A 14,255-nucleotide genomic window follows, 5' to 3' on the forward strand; every position below is an offset into this window, starting at 1 on the left:
TAAATCAATACCTTAGTTAACATGAACACTATTAGTAAATCATTACTAGGCACATTAGTTAACTGTTAATTAACTGTAAGTTTATTTTTATTACTGCATTAACTAATGTTAATTAATGTACCCTACCCACTAAGTGTTACCCATCTTCTTTTAATATGTTAGGATCAGCCTAAGATCTTGCTCAACATATTTTTCCACAGTAATGAAGACTTGTTAGAAAATAGAACCCAAAATGAAGCTGATGATTTCAATAAGATGTCTTCATTGCTTCAGTGACCTCATGAAAGGCATCCTGGGTCCCAATATGACAGTGTGTCTCTGTACAGTATCTGGTTATTATGAATAGTTAAGGTAATTCTAGACTCTCACTGGTAAACACTTGCAGTAAACAGTGATGCTCTGACTTGCAAGAAGAAACTTCCTTGGTAACAAATGAGGTGAGCTTGAAGGGTCAAACACACACTCATTCCAGAGAAAGAGGAACAACACAAACACTTTGTTTTCTTTTTCTTTTGGTGGCTACCCAATTATTTTGTGATGTTTTCTCATTATAAGGAGAAAACATATATCTGTAGGTAGATATATTGTCTCTAGTGATTGTGAGATGTGTTGAAGTCACTGAGAGACACTGTTTTAAAGGGTTGGTTTGGATTCACCAAAGTCACACAATCACACAAATAAACAGGTCGAGGCCGCAGCAGAGCAGCAACTCCCATGTCCTGCTGAGACAAAATGACTGTTTTTTGCAATGGAGTCTGGTGGCTTTAAAGAAAGTGACACAATGACTACAGTTCCACATTTGGAAACGTCTGATGGCAAGACAGAAGAGTGAAAATATGTCAAACCTTTTGTGAACAGAAAAAGTCATGAAAAGTGTTCTGTTTATATTTTTGCTTTGGCTCCTACACCAGTACTCCTGCTGCTTCTACAAACTTGGCAGGTGCAGACTGCTATCAACTGTAGATAATACACTGACTGTAGATATGAACCCACTTCAAAAAACCTGAACTAACCCTTGAGGCAAAAGGTTAATCATATATAGTTTTAAATGTATAACTGAGGAATACCTGATTCTCTCACACTGCAGTAAACTCATTAAAGAGTAAAATATCAACTGAGATGTAAATGTCACTTGAGGTCATAATCAGCAACCAAGGATGACAGAGAGCAGAGCCAAACACCCAAACCCACAAAGGTCTATCTGGGCTGGCTCGCCAAAAAAGTTGACGGTGACGCCTTAAAGAAAAAACAGCACATTTCTTTTTTGAAGTTGGGAACATTGCAATATGTTAAGTTTATTCAACACAAGTAACAGTCACAGACAAACAATCAGGCACAGCACAGAAGTGTTTTCAGTTTTGCTAGTAGATTATTTGTAGTGCAGTTTTTGCTTTTTCTCAAGATTGCAAGATTATGACATGGTGTTAAGCGCTACTGCTGATATAAAATTGCTGTTCTTTGTTAAAATCAGTGTGAGTGAGTACTTCACTCCAAAGATAATCCAGCTACCTGACAGGTGTGGCATATCAATGCGCTGATTCACCAGCATTGTTGCTGCACAGGTATGCTTAAGACTGGTCACAATAATAAGCCACTCTAAAATGTGCAGTGAAATCACACAACACAATGCCACAAGTGTGGTGAGTTTTGAGGTTGTGTGCATTTGTGCACCTTTTCCAAAGAAAAAGGAACAACAAGAACACCACTGAGTTTTTTTTTTGAGCAGTTACTCAATTACTTTGTTGGTACAGTCTGCATGCAAATATCTTGTCTTCAGTGTTGGCGTGATGTGTTGAAATCACTGAGAGACAAAAATGTTTCACTGGTTAAAACACAAATATGTCAGCAAAGAAAAGCCTAACTGTGAAACATAATCATCAGTTTAGGTCCAGTGTGGAGGATTTAGAGGCGATTTATTGGCAGAAATGGAATATAATATTCAAGGTTCTGTCTTTTATTAGTGTGTATTAACTTGAAACTAAGAATCGTTGTGTTTTTGTTACCTGAGAATGAGTCGTTCATATCTACAGAGAGGGTGCTCTTCCACCGAGTCTGCCTTGTTGCATCACCATGTTTCTACAGTAGCCCAGAATGGACAAACTCAGCATTTTTATTAGATACCACTTAATCCTACACACTGGTCCTTTAAATGTAGCCCCTTTTAATCACTACTGACATCTGTTGGAAATTAGTTTCCCTGAAGTTTTCAATGTAAGACTGCAGCTCTATCAGGTGGTAAAATGTATTCTCCTAAACACTGAAGAAATTGTGAAGACATTCGGGGAATGTGTGTATTCACCCTCTTGCAGAGTTGGATGAAAAGATTGATACCACTAGCACGGCTCTTCTAACCTAATCCTCGGCTAACTGCTAAAACTGCTGTCTTTAAAACTGTAATTTCTGTTGCTGTAAGAATTATTGAGCTTTGGAGGAAGAGAATTGACCAGGCTAGCTGTTTCCAGTTTCTATGTCATGCTAAAATAACCTGTCGTTGGCTGTGGCTCCATACTTACATTACAAATATAACAGCATCTTTAGGCGAGGACGTGAATGGCGAACTATTCCCTTTAAGATTTTAATGTTTTTTTCTTATTTTTACTATCTTCTACTGATTTGTAAGGCAGTAATGAGGCTATGAAAGGCTAACATATGCTGTAAATTAACCAACCACACCAAGACATGATTTTTCAGAATGCTCTTTATTAGTTTAGAAGATGTTAAAGATTCCTGCAAAAGCTTTGGTAATACTGTTTAATGTAATTAAAAATAGAGGAAATGAATCATCTCATCCGCGTTAGCTGACAAATTGAACAGAAACTGGCGCCATTGCAGACTTCTGCTCAGAAGATCTGTGTGCCGTGGTGGTTGGAGGCCTTTCCCAGGATTGTGCAATGTATTCCTTTCTGTGGAGAAAAACAGTTAAGCTTAGACAGTTTTTATATTATAGGATAATTTATGTCCTCCTCCATTGAAGCTACAATTGAACGTGGCACACTATATTCCCTCATCCATAATCAGACACTCTGAAACCCCTCCTCATGATTAGATTATAAACAAGGTTTCCAGCATGTTCTCTAGACTTACCTTCTCCAACTTCTCGCGTCTTTCCGGAAGCCAGCTGGCACCTGGATCCACACAATATATTTCACCACTCACACCAACAAAACTAGAGGGATGGAAAGACAGAAAATAGACCAGAAAAGCCATGAACAGATATAGTCGCGCTGAGGGAATCGTAAGAAATTTTTGGAAAATCCACTTTTTCGCTTTCATGGCGAGGGTTAGACAATAAGATTGCTATAGCCCCCAAATGTCTGTGCATTGGATAGAGTTAGAACAGCAGGATGATAACAACACCTTGGGAAGTCTATACTCTATGGCAGGCGTATTTAACTTGCAGTGCCAAGGGGCCTGACATTTACATTTCATATCTGACCTGTAGATCTCAGAATTTAAATAACTTAAAACACTGCATTTTTTTTCCTCTGCTTTATTAGTTTTCACAATTGAGAAAGAAACATATACACAAAAGTACAGAATAAAAACAATGCACCTTTTCAGTCTTAGAAGTAGGTTGTCAGTTTGATTCTTGTAAATTCCCTCTGCTTAACAGCCTGTGTTTCTCAAAACTTTTAAATGATATGAGAGTAAAAATAAAAAATATCAATGGGCCAAAGGGTTGTTAAAGGGCCAAATTTTGGCCCACACGTATCCAACTGAATGCTGTATGGTGTAATTTGTTAAAAATAATTGCTCCTTAATTGACGCACAGACATGAGAGTGGCATTGATCATCTCATCTTACTTTTGGCAAAAAAAGCTAACCTTTCCAAAATGCCTCACAATTTTTTTTTTTTTTGGGTGCATTACCCAACATTACAGACAAGTGATCTAACAAGTTTCCGGATCATACAGGTGTGATTTTATTAAGTTTGTGCCAAAGACCAAGATGGCGGCTTTCTCCATCACATTATTTCTGGTTTGTCTGCTCATGATTAGCTTAGCCAGGTAACACAGTCAAAGATGACTTCCTTACTCACATGAATGCATGGATTTTGCAATTGCGAATTGAGTTTTCCGGCTGTTCATAGCATGCGATGACAGCTTCTTGAATGTGGGCCGGGGAGACTTTCGGACAGCACTCGGGAACTGGTAGCAAAAAGGGGGGGCGAGGCGTGGCACGCTGACGCTGCCCTACAATGCAAAACACACAGAGAGTAACAGAACTGGAGTGAGCAGCTATCATCTTCTAGCTATTCTGTTCTGGATTTAATCTGTGGCTCAACACAGTATTATTATTTACTATGTCACACTTTCAGGTATACATAAATGACTAGTGTTCAAAGCAACACTCACCTTGCGCGGGAAGGAAAAGCATCATGTTGACGCACACAAAACCCAATCCAATGATAGCAGAGAAATGCATCCTGATGTATCTCAGAGATCCGGTGACAGTAACTGTTAGCGTCGGTTTCTGAACACTAGTCAGAGTCACAGAGGAGGAAAATTCTTGGTATATATATGCAGCCAATATGTGGGAACACACATCCCTCATTGCTCATTCTAGAGAAAGAGCCACCACAGATGATGACACCTTGTGACTGGGTTGCTTAATGTTCCTCGCTAAAAAACAAAGCTAAGCGGATCCACAGATTTTAAAGGGGCTCTTTGTAACAATTTGTAGTAATTTAAATGTATTAATCACTTTTTGACTGGCCATATTTATGTGGATTGTAATGTGGAGGGAAAAATGAATTCAAAGGATGTGACTTTAAGCACGTTCTCGAGTGCCTCGTCTCAGTGCCGCTCCGCCTCGCTAACAGAGAGCAACAGTAGCTAACGTTAGTTTAGATATGAAGTCCCGACCATAAACTAACGACCGGCCTCCAGCACAGCACAGAAGTTCCACAGAGCCCCTTTCATAATGGCACAATGTTTTTGAATCAGACAGACAGAAATGTGTTTTTTTTTATAATTAAAACAATTAACTTTAATGTCAAGCCACTGGTTGAACTAAACACAGCCAGCTATACAAAATTTGATTTTAGGGGAAAATTTGAAATAAAGCCGCAAATGTCTGAAACTTCTGTGAATTGCTAGAAATTGTTATATAGGGCCCCTTTAAAGTCTGTGTATCGACTTTGTTTTTTAAAGGAGGAACATTAAGCAAACCAGTTATAGGTGTCATCATCTGCGGTGGCTCTTTCTCGAGAATGAGTAACACCAGCTGATGACACCGTGTGACCGAGTTGCTCAGTGTTCCTCCCTACAGAATAAAACTAAGTTGATATACAGATTTTAAAGGGGCTCTATATAACAATTTGCAGCAAATAACATGCATTAATCACTTTTTATTGGCCATATTTGAGGTGATTGTAACGTGACATGAAAAATGAGACCTTCCCCGTTCAAGTTAATGCTGCTGGACTGTGGATTTCTTTTTATGTGACTATGTGACTTTATGCACGCTTTGCTAACAGAGAGCAACAGTAGCTAACATTAGCTTAGTCTGCTAACATAAACCAACGACCGGCAGCACAACACAAAAGTTCCAGTAATGTTATCAAATCAGACAGACAAAATTCTTACAATTAAAACAATGAACTTTATTTTCAAGCCACTGCTGGAGCTAACACAGCCAGCTATGCAAAATTTGATTTTAAGGGGACAAATTTATCTAAAGCCACAAATGTCTGGATCAGATCCCAGTTTGACACATAAAATTAAGCGGAAAACAGAAATGACTGATGCATCCATTATTCAATAACCCTCTGACGTCTATGCACTGACAATGTTAAAATGACTGTCACTTTCAGACTTGTATGAAAGCAGGCGTGTGCTTCTTACTGGTATTTGACTTCTTGTGACTCACTTGTATAGCTGCCTCTGTAAATGTGATTGACTGGCTCTGTATGAGGTGGTGGCTGGAGCATCACTCACACATGAAAAGAGGGATACAAAAAGGATTGTTTTTAAAACTCATACTGATTTAAATCTAAGTTATGACCAGTAGCACCATATAAAATATGTGATTAAGTAAGAATAATTGATTACACTGAAAGTGAACATCTGGACCCTGCCAGATGGATTTCAACACACTGTGTATCATATTGTACTGGTGGATTATTTAAAGACTGTGTGTGTTTAAAGTCATAAATCGACTTACTGCCTCAGCGATGAGAACACAGACACTAAATTGAATCATGTGATCTCACTAGACGATTTAATCCTCGCCTACATGATGTCAGTATATGATGATCGGTGACTCCAACACATTCAAGTGTGCTTTCACCTGTTTTTATGCAACCAACTCCTAAATGTGTATCAATTTGCATTTTCTTTGCGGACTGTCTGGGATTTTTAGACAGAAAGTTTGCTATTTTCTATGTGCTTTTTCACATGGCTTCTGGGGCAATTCATTTTTAAATTAAACTCCATTCTGACAGTTATTTATACAACAAATAATGAATCAATTTCTTCACGTTCCAACAGAAAACTATTGTCGTTACAGTATTTAGAAATAGGAGGTGATAAATGCTTACTTTCTCTTTCAAGATAATGCTTGTTTCCTATAATTTAATAGCAGCATGCTATAATGTTAGCATAGAAAACTGGTGACAGTAACTGACTCAGGGATACAGTCATGATTTTGGTGTCTGTGTTCTCATCACTCAAGTGCGAACAGTCGACCAGGAAAATGTGTATTTCTTTCACATTTGGTTGGTCACACTGATAATCAGAAGGACACAGCATAGGAGCATCGGAGGGGTTTCTTTATCACTAGCGGGAGGAGTTGGAACTAGAGCGTGACCGGTGACGGCGCCGGCCGGGTGACCGAGACCGGCGACGTACTGGAGAGCGTCGCCGTGGAGACCGAGACCTCGGAGAGGAAGAAAAAAAGACAGCATAAGAGAAAAAGCAGGAAAAGAGTGATGTTGAAAAGCAGAAAATAACCAGACAAAATGAAAGATAGATATTGGATGTCATAGCAACCAAGAGTAAACATGGAGGCTGTATTAGAATACAGAGTAGCAGCTGAGGGATAATCTGCATTATTTGTTTTCCCTAATCAAAGCACTGCTGCACCTTTTCCTACTCATCACATGCTGCTCACCTTCTCCTCATTCGAGGTGGAGTGCGTCTCCACATGGGTGGTGGAGGAGGCATCCTGCGGGGAGGGGACAGCCTGCGGGGGGGAGGACGCACTGTGGGTGTCAGCACAGCTGTGACTGTGATCTCCTGACCGTCGATTTGACCTGAAGGAAAAAAAAATCCAGAATTTCAAGATTGGTTAAGGTTTGTCATGTCGACATAATTAAGAAGTGAACACATTAACTTGAGAGATCAATATAAGTGTGCCAAAGAAACATGGTAATCGCTGAGCAGTCTGTTATCTACACTACATTATACAATCATAAACAATATGGCTGTCATGCAATCTGTTCCCTTTCCATGTTCATGTTCCTCTGCATCCTCTTACCTCCGTCCATGTGTTTCAGGGCCTTCTCCGCCTCCTCTGGGGTCTCGAACTCCACGTAGGCGTAGCCTTTGGACAGGTGAGGATGGACGCGGTTCATTGGCATGTCAATCATCTTGATCTTGCCATAGGTGGAGAAGATCTCCTGAATGTGTTCCTTCAAAAGGCACAACAGAGAATACTTTGAAATTTAGCACTACATCTAGACACATTTATATGGAGTGGATCCTTATTCTACTGCTTAGTACTGTGAATACAATCCATTCCAGCTCCTTGTATGAAACACTATACAACACTATAAATTAATTTATTATAATAAGACCAAGGAATCATTTTATTCCATAACTCGAGTAACAGAGCCGAATCATTCAGCAGTCTTTCAATTACTCGTGTGTGTAAGCACTTCTGTCTGATTGCTATTAGTGTAGTAATTATGCTCCTGTACATCAGGGCGATGGAGCCTGCAAACAGCACACCGTAAATCCCTCTTATTTTTCTTCTCTTAAACTGTGCCACTGATTGTTTCCTGTTAGCTCACTTCCATAATCTAATTCAAACACTCAAACAATGGAGAATTGAGGTTACTGCAGGCAATCGAAGCATCTTATTCAAAATATTACTTCCTTTTTGGGTCAAATTTTCTTGTATCAAGTCTTCAATACCCAGGAATAATATGGTGAACAAGATTTTGGGCTGATGTGAACATAAAAAAAAGACAAAAATGAAATGTGTTGATTTCTTATACTGGAAATTGATTCGGGGTCTTTAACATGCATTGCCTTCTGCCTTTACCTTTATAACATTTCTGGTAAGCCGGCCCAGGTAGACCTTTGTGGGTTTGGGTGTGGGGCTCCTACGTCGCCGGTCTCTGTCGTCCTTCTTTGCTGATTTTGACCTAGTGACATTAACCTTTCAGTTAATATTTAAACCGTAATGAGTTTACTACAAGGTGAGACATTCAGGAATTGCTCAGTTAGACATAAAAAAAAGGCAATGTATTACTACAGTAGATAGCAGTCAGCACCCCCCGCAGTTTGAAAAAGCAGCAGGAGTACTGAACAAAATGTACAACAGTCACAAAAGAACATCAATATCAGTTCAGTGCACACTATATAAAGAATATTTTCCCTGCTGTACTTTGCCGTCAGACCTTTCTGACAGGGAACAAAAGATGTTATATCGCTCTCTCCAAACCAGACTCCTTTAACAAAAACAGGTAATTTTAGCTCACAGAACACAGGAGTTTCTAGTCTGTGACTGCCTTGTTTGGTTTGTTTGTTTGTGTCATTGTGTGATTTTAAGGACGCTGAACTAACCCTTTAAAACAGTGAAGTCACACAATGACACAACTAACCGATTGAGGCGGCAGTAGACCAGCATCTTCCGTGTTCTGTCAGGTAAAATTACTGTTTTTGTCAAAGGAGTCTGGTGGCTCTGAAGAGAGCATAGATGGATATAACAGTTTCAGTCTTGAGTGGGTTTAAAATCGTATATGATTGTATTTTTTTCCCCGTTTCCTGTCATTTTAAGCTTTGCATTTTTCTTTTAACATGCATACCTTCCATAACATCAGCTAATGGGAATCCTTTAAACAAACAAATAGACATCAGTCCTCATATGTTTCTCCACCATCTACTGAATGAAACACACTGACTATAGAGTACCTCACACAACCTCACTTCAAAAATCCAAACTATCCCTTTAATTTTCCCGAAAATTTCATTGTGACTGATTCCGTACTTGGACCGTGAACGTCGTCTGTTGTTGTGGCGCTGGCGGCTGGGGCTTGGTGAGGAGGATGAGGAAGAGGAGGAAGAGGAGCGGGAGCTGGATGAGCCTGAGTGGCTGGAAGCAGAGGAGCTGGAGCCACTGGAGGAGCCGGAGCTGGAGCCTGAGCTGCTGCTGGAGCTGGAGCTGGACCTTAACAAGAGCAGATATGAGCAGTTTGTCCTCCACTGTCTAAAGTAAATGAGGAGGATGCTGCTGTGACCTTGTGTCAAAGTCACAACATGACATCCAATACAGGGCAGCTTTTGCCAAACATTTCCCTTCATCCGATGGAAAATTAATCAATAACAGAAATGCAACAGGGAACAAGCAAATAGGAACCTGGCAGCATTTATTGACATCATATGACAACAGTCTCTGACCTGCTGCTCCCACTGGAAGCACTGCGTCGTGTGCGGTTCTTCTCTCGGCCCCGGCCTTTGTCAGCTCCTTCTTTCGTGGATCCTGACTTCTCCTTACCTCTCTGTTTACTCTTGTCATCCTCCTTCCTCTTAGTTGGGGAAGGCGCCCTGTTGGAGGAGAGGAAAGAAGAACAGAAGTCAGGACTGAAGGCAGTGGACCAACCTTGACACTTAAACAACATGCAAAATGCACATTTGTAGGCATGTTATCCAAACACTGACATCAAAACTTCCAAACCGACTGTTGACTAGTAGGTAATCTTACAAGAGTTATATAAGTAATTTTAATGCATTGAAATGCATACACCGTTATAGTTGCACTATTAATTGGGGTTACACATACAGCATAGATTTAATTTAACATATACAATAATACTGGCTCTGAAGGCATGTAAACACTGATGAATCATCAACTCAAAATGCATGGGCACAATAAATATGAAAATATATCTAATTTGCTCTATATTTTTTTGCACCACACTCAAGTCTGGAGCACCAGAACGCAAATTAACAACATTGCACTGAATGTATATTTGTCTCATGACTTGTTCGACTATCCAGCTTTCAACACTTTACGTGGTCCCACTGAGGACAAGTGCTGACTGACAACAACCAGCCACCCGGGTTAAATCAAATGTTAACGGTAGGCTGCTAGCCAAACACTCGCCCATGTTAGCATTAGCTCGTCAGCAAATACTGACTCGTTACGTTGTGCAGACAGTCAAATGCGCGCGTTTGAAACCAAAAATCTGCACTTATCAAGAGTCTGAGGTTCTGTCGCTGATATAAGTCACACAGGGATATTCTCCACGTAAGAAACGCTGATTGAGGTGGTCGCGTTTACTCACATCTTTGCACCCACTCGCGACAGTGATAGTCGCAGAAAGGTGACGTAACATTTTAGCCTGACGTAATCAAAAGACTGCGCGCCCACAGGCCCTGGAAATTATATCCCCTGAATCTGGACTGCCAGGGTAGGTTTTCTTCCTCTTCTTCTTCTTCTTCTTCTTCTTCTTATTATTACTATTATTATTATTATTGTTATTGTTATTATTAGCATTTCTGAAAGGTATTTCTGTAAATCAAGCCAAAATGCAGTACTATGGAAACAATCTGTAAATACACATTCAATAGTTTCTCCCTCACAATCACAAAAAATCTAGGAAAAAACGACAAATATTGTCAATTTTAGCTAATTATGTTGACACTGTCATCTCTATTTAGAAGCTTAACATTTTTTTTTTAAATAAATAGTTGAACCATTGCTATTATACTACTGTTCAAACTGTTAAAACAGTTTGGGTCAACTGTGTGATGCACTTTGCCTGATTGCTGCGGCAGGACCGACGGAGCACAGCGTACAGTACGTAGGTGGCAGGTGCCTGACAGGTAATACTGAGGGAAAACAAGTACCAATGCAACCGGTTTCTTTTCCTTTTAAACCACACGGAAACCGCACCGCTAGCTTGGTTATAGCATTAGACACTGCCAAGTACTGTAATTCATTCAACAGAAGGTTATCTATTAAGCTAAAGCAGGCACGAGATAGTGCTTGTCGAGAATAAATACTGCATGTCATCGAGTGAAGAGCACACACACGTTTGCTTTTCCTCCGGGGACAGCCAGACCCGAGATGAACTCCACCGGCGACACTGAGCCAACTGTAGCCAGCAAATCCTCAGGCAGGACCCTTGCTTTGACTGTATGCTCTGCTGCCATTGGAGGCACCTTCCAGTATGGCTACAACATCTCAATTATCAACGCTCCTACCAGCTACATCCAGGGCTTCATCAATGACACCTACATGGAACGCTGGGGCACCGGCCTGGAGATGCCTCAGGTGACCCTTGTGTGGACTCTGATTGTATCAGCCTTCTCGCTGGGTGGCTTGTTTGGAGCCCTGATAGGAGGGCCTATGGCAGTCCGCTTCGGTAGGAAGAACACGCTGCTTCTGAACAACTCCTTCCTGTTTGCTGGCGCTGTGTTCGTGCTGACGTGCAGGGTGGCAAAATCATTTGAGATGCTCATCATTGCTCGGTTTCTGGTGGGGATGAACTCGGGGGTCAGTATGAATGTCCAGCCTATGTACTTTGGGGAGAGCGCCCCCACGCACCTCCGAGGTGCTGTGGCCTTTTCCTCGGCCGTCTTCACTGCATTCGGGATCTTCTTGGGCCAAGTTGTTGGACTCACCGAGCTGCTGGGTGCAGAGCCTCTTTGGCCCTACTTATTAGCTAGTAACGCTTTGCCAGGTTTGATCCAGATCCTTACCCTGCCCTGGTTCCCTGAAAGCCCCAGATACCTTCTCATTGACCGTGGCGACAAGGAAGCATGTATGAAGGCGCTTGGAAGGCTTCGTGGTGGGGAGGCTCCTGTCCAAGAGATGGAGGAGATGCTTCGGGAGCAGCAGCAGCAGAAAGCCATAAATTCGGGGTCTTCTGCAAAGACGCCCTGGTCCCTGTTCAAGAGTCGTGACCTGCGAGCCCAGCTCAGGACAGTCATGACTGCCAGTTCTGCCATGATGCTCTGCGGCAATGACTCCATCTACTTCTATGCTTACTATATCTTCCTCGCAGCAGGGATCCCTCCAGAGAGAATCCAGTATGTCACCATTGGCACGGGTGCGTCTGAGTTCACTGCGTCTATCCTGAGTAATCTTCTGATTGAACGCGTGGGTCGCAGGTACCTTCTTGTGGGTGGGTACAGTCTTATGTCTTGCTGGACTGTAGTCTTCACTGTAGCTCTTAACCTCCAGAGCCGCGGGGTGGCTGGGATGCCCTACCTCAGCATGGCATGCGTGTTCTGCTACATCCTAAGCTTTGGCCTGGGCCCAGCGGGGGTGACAGGGATTTTACCAGCCGAGATCTTCGACCAGGGGGCTCGGCCGGCAGCGTACATGGTCGCTGGCTCGTTTATGTGGATCAGCCTGTTCTTGGTTGGAATGCTGTTCCCCTTCATTGTCAAAGGCCTGGGGGATTTCTGCTTCCTACCCTTTTTGGTTGTGTGTGTGGTGTCAGCTCTGTTTTTGGGGCTCACTTTACCAGAGACTAAGGGCAAGACGCTGGCCGAGATAACTGCGGAGTTTGATAGAAAGAATGGCGTGGAGAGGGAGATGTCAGACACGCAGGTGGACGAGCCCGTTACGCAGCTGGATAAAGCCGTTTCCTTCACTTCCCTCATGCAAGATCCTGACCCTCACCCGACCGTAAGACTGGGGACAGAAATTTGACATCCTCCAGTAATGGTGGAGATGAAACGGGCTGCACCTTCATGGCCTTTTTCATGCAATTTCGGTGATAGATAAAGATTAAGATTGTCTTTATTTATCCCACAACGGGGAAATTCACATATTACAACAGCTCAACAGGTGCAACAGTACGAATAAGTAAGAATAAAAATATGCATAGAAATATTAAATAGAAAGTAAATAGAAAAACACAAGATATTTACAAAAAACAATAAGATATTTACAAAAGCAAACAAGTGGGTGGAAAGTGTTCAGGTGATTACTCCACAGATGAAACCCAAAGTGTCCTTTTTATGAAAACATTTGTCTAAGGAATGATTGATCATTCAGTTTAGCTCAAATGTCAAACTAAATTATTCAAAGATTTGTATCTGTTAATCAGATACTTATGCTGGTGGCTGACCTGACCTCCAATCCCAAAGCAGCAGCAGTATTTGATAAGTTAGGAATGAGACTCAAAAATCAATATAGTGCAGTATAGTCACAAAGAAAAGGCTTTGTGACAATTGATGGGCTCTAAAGCGATGACGTCATAATCTTTTCTCTACAAGGCAGCTCTCTTAATGGTTAACTATAACCTGAATAGGAAATTTCCAAGAAAAGGAATACTGGGAGGAATACTGTACTTCAGTTTTAAGTCTTTTCCATCGTCCTTTCCTTCAGTATACCCTGCTTAATCAGTTAAAAAGCAACATGAGCAGACCCTCACAAAATAATTTCCTTTTATTTTTTACCTCTATCAGCTGCTTTGGTCATTTCTCTTCCAATTTCTTCACAAAACTTGACTTTATGCCAAAGATTTGATCAACATTTTGATTTACTTTATTATTATGAATTTATAGTAAGACTTTATTGTACTCTTGAGCTGTATTGAACACTCTGGGAGCAATAAACAGTCTGAAGTGAACAGATAAAGAGCTTTTAAACATGCTCTAGTCCTACCTGAGTGAAGCATGCTTTAACTGTGCAATGTTAGACACTACACTAAACGTGTTGAACCCAAAATGTGATGGATTATATACCTCCAATGTAGCCACATAGCTCATATTCATACCCACTTGAATTGTCTGAAGGTATGGACAATAATAGAGGTTTTTGCTGTACAGTGGGTAATCATTTGAATTGCATGTATTCAAGGATTATCCACTCTAATCCAACACGTCTGCACTGTGTTGATAACAGTGCCTGTTTATTGTGTAATATGATTATATTCTCTGCTCCATCAACATGTCTATCCAGCCCAGTGAGCCATGCTTGCGTACGTTTTCCTGTTCAGTGATCCAAGAGGTTACATAGCCTCTCTAAACTTGGTCTACAGACTGGACTGTATGTGTGTTAGTATAGAC

At 41.2% G+C, this 14,255-nt stretch overlaps 2 protein-coding genes across 2 annotated transcripts; one reads left to right on the forward strand and one right to left on the reverse strand.

Annotated features, from left to right (window-relative positions):
• Nucleotides 1-5,581: 5,581 nt before the first annotated feature.
• Nucleotides 5,582-10,543, reverse strand: LOC141015752 (RNA-binding protein with serine-rich domain 1-like). The gene is made up of 7 exons (XM_073489929.1): nucleotides 10,514-10,543; nucleotides 9,627-9,773; nucleotides 9,217-9,396; nucleotides 8,269-8,371; nucleotides 7,480-7,633; nucleotides 7,114-7,255; nucleotides 5,582-6,879 (listed from the first exon to the last, which is right to left on the reverse strand). Coding segments are annotated over exons 1-7 (828 nt in total). The 5' UTR covers nucleotides 10,516-10,543; the 3' UTR covers nucleotides 5,582-6,779.
• Nucleotides 10,544-11,228: 685 nt separating this feature from the next.
• On the forward strand, nucleotides 11,229-12,957 carry LOC141015751 (solute carrier family 2, facilitated glucose transporter member 11). Its single transcript, XM_073489928.1, has one exon. It carries the CDS (start codon nucleotides 11,299-11,301, stop codon nucleotides 12,889-12,891), a length of 1,593 nt encoding a protein of 530 aa, XP_073346029.1. The 5' UTR covers nucleotides 11,229-11,298; the 3' UTR covers nucleotides 12,892-12,957.
• Nucleotides 12,958-14,255: the final 1,298 nt, after the last annotated feature.

The sequence above is a fragment of the Pagrus major genome, chromosome 20 (genome assembly GCF_040436345.1).
Source record: "Pagrus major chromosome 20, Pma_NU_1.0".
Taxonomy (NCBI): Eukaryota; Metazoa; Chordata; class Actinopteri; order Spariformes; family Sparidae; genus Pagrus; species Pagrus major.

Coding starts and splice junctions, on each gene's coding strand:
- LOC141015751 (XM_073489928.1), top strand. CDS start 11,299: ATGAACTCCACCGGCGACACTGAGCCAACTGTAGCCAGCAAATCCTCA.
- LOC141015752 (XM_073489929.1), bottom strand. Junction 7,256..7,479: donor CCTGAAACACATGGACGGAG/GTAAGAGGATGC, acceptor TTTTTCCTTCAG/GTCAAATCGACGGTCAGGAG. Junction 6,880..7,113: donor CCACCTCGAATGAGGAGAAG/GTGAGCAGCATG, acceptor TTCCTCTCCGAG/GTCTCGGTCTCCACGGCGAC.